Source organism: Pygoscelis adeliae, unplaced genomic scaffold (assembly GCF_000699105.1).
Source record: "Pygoscelis adeliae isolate BGI_AS28 unplaced genomic scaffold, ASM69910v1 Scaffold50, whole genome shotgun sequence".
NCBI classification, from domain to species: Eukaryota; Metazoa; Chordata; class Aves; order Sphenisciformes; family Spheniscidae; genus Pygoscelis; species Pygoscelis adeliae.
In genome coordinates, this window is record NW_008823963.1 from 1,379,628 (window position 1) to 1,386,936 (window position 7,309).

General features: G+C 43.0%; 1 protein-coding gene across 1 annotated transcript in view; it reads left to right on the plus strand.

Annotated features, from left to right (window-relative positions):
- The first annotated feature begins 160 nt into the window (after positions 1-160).
- Positions 161-7,309, plus strand: part of GABRA5 (gamma-aminobutyric acid (GABA) A receptor, alpha 5) — a 59,073-nt gene continuing 51,924 nt past the window's right edge. Inside the window, exon 1 of the mRNA XM_009323731.1 lies at positions 161-675. Coding sequence (XP_009322006.1) covers positions 590-675 — 86 coding nt within the window. The 5' untranslated portion in view covers positions 161-589. The remainder of the gene's footprint in view (positions 676-7,309) is intronic.

Here is a 7,309-nt window from a genome sequence, read left to right on the forward strand (position 1 = left end):
CTCGCTTTCCCCCCCCCCCCCCCCCCCATCCCACCCCGTTTTTGCTAAGCCGTGCATCAGCAGCGTGAATTCCAAGAAGCAGTAGGTGTTTCTTGGCATTTCAACTGGGATTTTGGAAAGGGAAGCTGGGTATTTAATGGGAAAAAAATTGCGATGGAAGGAAGGGATGCGGAGGCTGCACACAGCCCTGGGGTTGCAGGCGTGTGGAAGTTGTTGAAATAGGTAAAGGGTCGAAATTGGCATTTGGAAAATGGTGACTATTTCTTTAGTTACTTATATGACGGACGAATATAGGGGAAAACTGGGCCACTAAGAATTTTTCCTGTGTTGCGGTTTGCTGTCAGCAGAAGGTAAAACATGTCCTTGAAGATACACAATTTTACGTAAACAGCTGATGTTTACATAAGCCTGGATAAGTTTGTGAAAAACACAGATAGCAGAAGATGTGATGTTAGCTGAACTCGGCTATCCTGCCGTTTGTCCGTGTAATAATTTTTTTTTTTTTTTTTTGTATTGTTGCAGCGTAAGAACAAAGTGAGCAGCTGCACCTTTACCAAAGCAACCACCTGCGTTCCTCCTCTCCTCTGGAATGGACAATGGGATGGTCTCTGGCTTTATCATGATCAAAAACGTCTTTCTCTTCTGCGTTTCCATGAGTTTAGCCAGCCACTTCGGGTGAGTTGCCTATTGCGTTGGAATTTTTGCTGTGGGTTTTTTCTGAAAATGAAAAACCTTGGCTCTGTGCGGTGCGGAGCAGCCGAACAAAACAAGCGGGCTTCGCATTTCATCTTAACCTGCTGGTGTCAGGGGGAAGGGAACAATTTGCTTTCTTGCTCAAATTTACTGTCTCGTATCGGTTCTTTATGCCCGTTAACGCTGTTGCGGGAAGGCTTGGGGGGCACGGGGAGCTCAGACCCGGCCTACAGCTGCTGAGTGCTCTGACCTGGCCGTAGCACAGCCGGGGGCTGCGGTTATCCCTGCCCCCGTGGCTGCTATGAGGGGGGCTTGCACCTTCCCTCTCACCTGGCGGGGGAGCAGGCTATAGGCAGCAGTGCAAGACTGCAACAGCAGGACTCGGTGCATGCTGCTAGCTGGTACAGGCTTTCCTAGCGACTAAGCTAAGATCGTGACTGCTCAGAAGGCTGGCTGAGTTTGAAACTTGCTAGAATATTTAGAAATTGCGTTTCCCTGAAGCGTATAGCAAGGAATCCTGTTTCCTTATTTTTGCTTTGGATGCTTTCCTGATAGTGATATTCTGAAAACTGTATTGAAGAAATACTCCTACTATAGCTCTTAGAAGAAAAAACCCCAGAAAAACAACCAAACAAAAAACCCCTATTTATTTATTTTTTTCCCAAACCCAGAGATCTTAAGAACTTTCCAAAAGCGGGCTATGCAATGGAGTCTAGAAAAAGCATTTCGCAAGTGCTCTGGAAACGTAGGTTGATTCTTCTTTGTGGAGGAGAACAATTATTTATGATTTCACCAGAAAAAAATGAATCCTCCCAACGTGCTGATTCACAAGCACACCCATCAGTTCCTTGCTATAAGAAGATACAAAATGGTGATGCAAATCAGTTTCTGATTTCAAGCAAAGTGATTTTTTTCCAGATTGGAACTAGGAGAAAGACCAAACTTGGAGTGATGACTGTCTGTGCTGTAAGCAAAACTTAGCCCTGTCTCTAGTGTGTGTCTTATGTAGGCAGGTGGAAGCCTGTGACCACAGTGGCGTATATGAACGGTTGTGGGACTGCACACTACAAAGGATGCAAAGAGCTGCACACTGATTTATTCACCTTGGAAAAGCTTGGTCCTGCTTTCGCTGTGGTTGACGGCAAAACTCTCCATGGACTTTGTGATAGCAATTAAGAGGGCACAGGTAGCGTGGGACTGGTTTTAAACTTGTCTTGATGTGATTGTAATTTGACAAAGTATTACCACGTTGAGAAAATCTTGAGGACTATAACCTTAAGTCCGTCGTGATTGTCCGTCATCCCTGCAGAAGGTAGCACATTGCAATAGGTGAGCATGACCTGTTTGGTGTGGGGTCTTTTAACTGTGTTACTCCTCTAACAGAAGACTAGATAGGCGAGGCTGCAAAAAAAGAGAGTTTTAACTCTCCCTTTCGACTCCAAAGCAAATACTGAATCTAAGTCCCAGGTGGGGATCGGTGTGACCTGTAACCTGGCAGGTAATCAAAACAGGACAGTTAGGGGAAACTAGGACACTTGTTTTCTGTGAGTTACTCAAAAAGCTTCTGTGCACTAAAATGAGATCATCATGTAACCTCCCGCCCCCCCCATTTCTGATCTAGTAATTTTAGTCTGGGCCTGCAGAGATAAGCAGCTCCAATTCGCTGCACCATTCACACGCTGCCTTAAGGCTGAATTTTGACCCTGCTCAAAAGACAGAGGATGCTCCAGCGCTTCTGTTTCAGAGGCAGAAGTTGTTTCAGAGTGTAATTTGCTAAGTGCTTTGGGACTGACTCTTCGGGACAGAACGGTACAGTTTACATGTAGGCTGGTATATTAACTGCAAGAATCTAATACTGATAATACTTGTTGTTGCTACCAGATTCTTCTTCATTAGCTTCATCCGTGTTTGGACTGCACTGTTACATTGCAGTGCATTTTGCAATGTGCTAGATAAAAGTGATTGGTCAAATGAGCACAAATTAAAAAGCAAAATACAGTAGGACATTACAGATGAAGGCAGAGATTTGTCTACGATTCTCCATAGTCATTCCATATTTATATTAAATCATAAATACAGTTTTTGCTGACATAGCCAAAGCCACCTTGGGGGATTTTGATGCACAATGCCTGGTAAAATAAACACGAATTATGTATCTCAGTCTCCTAGGCTACTTCAGAAATCTCAGCAAAAGTCTGTGATTAATGTTTAACGTAAATGTGGAATGACTATCGAGAGTTATCCACATCAATAGGCAGTAGAGAAGGACTGTAAGCATAGTTGATAGAAGTTGTTTAAAGAAAAATCACTGAATTAAAATTCAAAGATACAGATGAAACGAGAAGAGGATGGCGAAGCCCTCCACTGTTGTTGGTGTAACAGTTTGATGAGTCTGCTTCTGCAGAAACAGCCCACCACGAGTCAAGGCTTTTTCAAGCTTGCTTTAATTCAGCCTTGAGTTGTATAATGCTCTAAGGAGTTAAGGTATTTTATTGAAGCGTTTCAAGATAGATCACAATTGTCTTGAAAGTAAACATTAATAATAGAGCTAGAGAATAATTAAAAGTCAAATATAACCATGAAGAATATTTTCAGGTGAGACAAGAAGCTGATTCCTCCCATTTGTTTTACGTGAAGGATTGCACTGAATTCAGTCTTCACTCATTTCATGAGTGCAAGGCCCACAGGGTCAGGCTGGCAAAACCAAGCAGAAGGTGGGTGCTCTCCTGGCAGGGGGGCAGCGGAAATGCAAAACAATTTGGACTCTGCTCCCTTCAGACTGATGCCCGCAAGAGCGACGCTGTGAGGCTGAGCGCATCGGTCGAGGAAGGAAATCAATGTACGCAGGGTCCCGTCCTGCCAGACTCCGCGGGTGCCGTGGCACTGCCCAGCATCTTGCGCTTTCTGGCCCTCGAGGAGCCCACGCAGTTGCAGCCCTGTGAGGGTCGGTGCAGGTGGGTCTCTGCTTGCACCAAGATCTCCCTGAGATGAGGTAGCACGTGGTCGGCCCCATGCCAGCCAGCCTTACTGCATCCTGACTCTTTTTTGCAAGCCCCAGACTGTCCATGTGGACATCTCTGGGGACATGCTGGTGACGTGCAGTCCCTGTGCATTTGCATTTTAGACATGCAATTTCAGAAATCTGTCTGAGAGCTGAAACCAACAAGGACGGATGTTGTTGGTGTAACCACAGTTTAGTTGCCATCTGCTAATAATATTTATAATAGTAGAAACAGGGAAAACAGAAGATCCCAATTAAATGTAGCCAACGCAAGACTTCTCTGTACGCTGTAAGAATTCAGTCCGTGGCGTGTCTGTAGTTTCACATACTTTTCCCCTAGCTCACAGTCCTTATCACTAAGACCATAATCCTGCTATTTAGGCTAAACATACCTCTCCTTCAGACTGTTATTTCAAATTAGTCTCTGCAACCCTAAGCAGTTCGTTCTGCCGGGTTATCCCTTTCCAAGTGCTCTCAGACGCTAGGGAGTTCTTCCTCATATTTTTAAGACTGATGTTGTAAGAATTATCATATGCTTATGCAGTCATGCTTATCCTTTTTTTTTTTATTATTCTGTTTTCCTTTCCTTCTCCATGTCTCCAGATAGCTTTTTGAACCCGTTAGACAATATTAATAATTGGAAAACTAAGTGGGTACCTAGAACTGCTTGGAGGAGGCAGACAGACATCAGTCAATCCCTCTGCCAAACAGAAAGCTACGGTTTCAGCATCTCTGTTTTGCTTGGCCTGCCGGCTGGCCAAATAGCAGGCGCGTACCTGCAGGCCATCCAGCACGTGCTTGGTGCAGGATCAGCCCTGGCACGCGTTGCCTCCTAGTGAAGCTGCAGGTCGGTGACTTGGGAAGCTGACAGTGCTGGGAGGTGTTTAATTACTGGGAGAAATTCAGGATATTGAAAGGGACGTTAAGGTGCAAGGGGGTGAGGACAATAAGACGTCGCCCTATGAAAAACAGGCTTTCATTGCACTGCTCACAAATTGCTCATTGCCAGAAGGTAGTAACATACTGCTCTTGCTAAATAAAAGAATTAGATTATTCTTTAAGGATCTACCAAGACCATTAAAGTTTCATTATTTTCAGTCAGTCCTCTCCCCTATCCTAATGATGTGAAAGAATTGAATCTTCATTGCACAAATTCGCAAAATATCAGCATTTTCATATCTCAAGAATCTGTAAGAAAGGGACAGTAAGAAGCTAACTTAGAAAAGTAAATCCTTTGATGTCTGGCCAGCTGACAGTATCCAAAAGTGTGCAAGTGCATTCTCCACTGTCTTTTCCACAAACTGTTAATTTGTTTGAAGTTCTGGTATAATTCCAATCCTGTTAAAGCAAGCTATTGGAAACTCTACTCTTAAGAGAGAGAGAGAGAGAGAGAAATGCACCTTTCAGTCGCAAAATACTCCTCAGTTATTTTTCCAGTGTCTCTCGCTTTTTTTTTTTTTTAAAGTTTTGGGAAAATCATGAAATATCTACCACATGTTTTCCTCTTATCACAACTAAGCTATGAATAGTACCTGTCATGATTTTGACTAGATGGCAAAAAAGGCAGTGATGTTTAAAATGGTAAACGATGAAGTCCTCGGAAGATGTAGCTGAGAATCTTGTAGAGAGTTATTACATTTTACACTGATGGGCCCTTTCTGTGGCTTCTGATTTTTTCAGTCACCCTGAAATTGCAATAGTAAATAAATGTGATGAGAAGTATTCCTGGTTGGTTTAGTTTATGTTCAGTAATGAGCTTTAAATGTAATTATCTTCAGATTTTCTTAGCATTTTCCTAAGGTTCTTTTCTAGGTTTATTTTTATCCATGACTGAAAATGTCTGCTATAAAAACATTTTTGGTTGTGGAGAGGCAATATTGTGCTTACCTACTAATATGTTGATAAAACCTAATCTTTAGCTGTGTGGAAATAATTTAGGATATCACCTGTTTTCTCACTATTCGTAGAGCTGTAGTATCTAATATATGCACGTAACTTTGTAAGTACAGTTTAAAGGTCTCATGTCATAAAAGACAACCTCAGCACTCACTCCAAAACCTGAGTTGCTATTTCACCAGCAATCTCAAAAATATAAATGAAACGCTAGCTTTTCTGTGAAAGAAAAAGTATTGTTTGCATTAATGGCAAACAGTAATCCATCTACAACTGCAACTTCACATGATACTGACATTTCTCAGAAATTCAGCATGAGATGCCTTCTTTTTCGGGTGAAGCGATCTGCCAAATCTAAATTGGATTGCAGTTTTGCAGATGAAGTGCAGACTTTTTATGAGTCTTCACTCTAGTTGTTTCTCCTTCTATTAATTGGCTTTTCTTGTGGAGATATAGAAGTATTTCAAGCATTTGAGGTGTGTATACTATTCATGTGAAAGATGTACAGAGCTGAGATAGAAGGAAACAGCATCAATTACTCTTGTTAGATTCAGAGGAGCAGTTATGAGAACTGAGTATATTTTGTCCCATCCCCACAAAAATAGTTCAATGGAAATCTTCCCTCTGAGTTCAACTGGCTTTGAATTCAGCCATAAGCACTAAAAATAGCAAGCTTTTTCAAGAGCAGAGAAACTAGTGAAGCTTTGCATCCTGTGCCCCCAGCACCGTACCTTTGCAGTAATCCTGGCTCTGCATTTGGCATCCCTTGTTCCCATCTCCTGTTGCAACACGTACATTTTACCTCTGCGGTCCTTTTCTCCCAGGATCGTTCCTAATCACCCTGCAAGTCTCCTCTATCTCTCTTAATTAGCAGAGAGGCGGTGGGCTGGTTTTGCCGAGGCTGTTTCTGAGCTACATGCGTGCTGACTGGCCCAGCCAGCGAGCCAGAGGGAATAGACGACTGCTGACCTCACATTTTTACTTAACGAGGCACTAATTCAGATTGCTCTCCCCTTGTCTAGTCACTGCTTCTCATGAAACTTGTAGGAATGAAATGAAGTTTGATCTCTCTGCTTCTTTGTCAGATGCATTGGAAAATGAAAACGGGTTCCTACATTGGTATGGTGAGGCAGGCAGACAGCATGATGCATCTCTCTTTCTTATGAAAAAAAGAAGCTAAAATAAATGAGAAAAGTTTAAAATAGTATTCTAGGATTTTACCAAAGCGTTAGTTATGGTCGCTGCAGATGAAAAAACTCTGTAACTGCTGTCTCCCGTTTGTATTCGTTAGGCTGCTGCTTGTAAATGTTCACCTTTACCTGGTGAATCCTTTTGATTACGATTGACAAAAAAGTATAGAGTCTTTTGTCTTGAGTGGTCCGGCGTGCAAGGATGTCTAATGTTTCTGTAATCGGTTTACATCTGCTGGATTAACTGTCTTTCATTATAGTCAAACATGTCCGCAATGTTGTCTGCCTCAGTTACTCACTAGAGGTTGTGGTCACAGCATAGAAAACAGAATTAATTTGGTCTTTTGATCACGGAGAGATGGGATGGCCTGAAAAATGGGCGAGATTTGTGGCTATGCCTCCACCTGCAGTGAAGGGGAGCTCCTTGGTGGCCTCGGGCTCTCCAGTGTTGAGCTTGTTGAGGGTCCCAGCAGTGCCAATGCACTTGGGCCACGAGGAGCCTCCTCGGCCAGGCGTTTGCATGTGCTTCGGC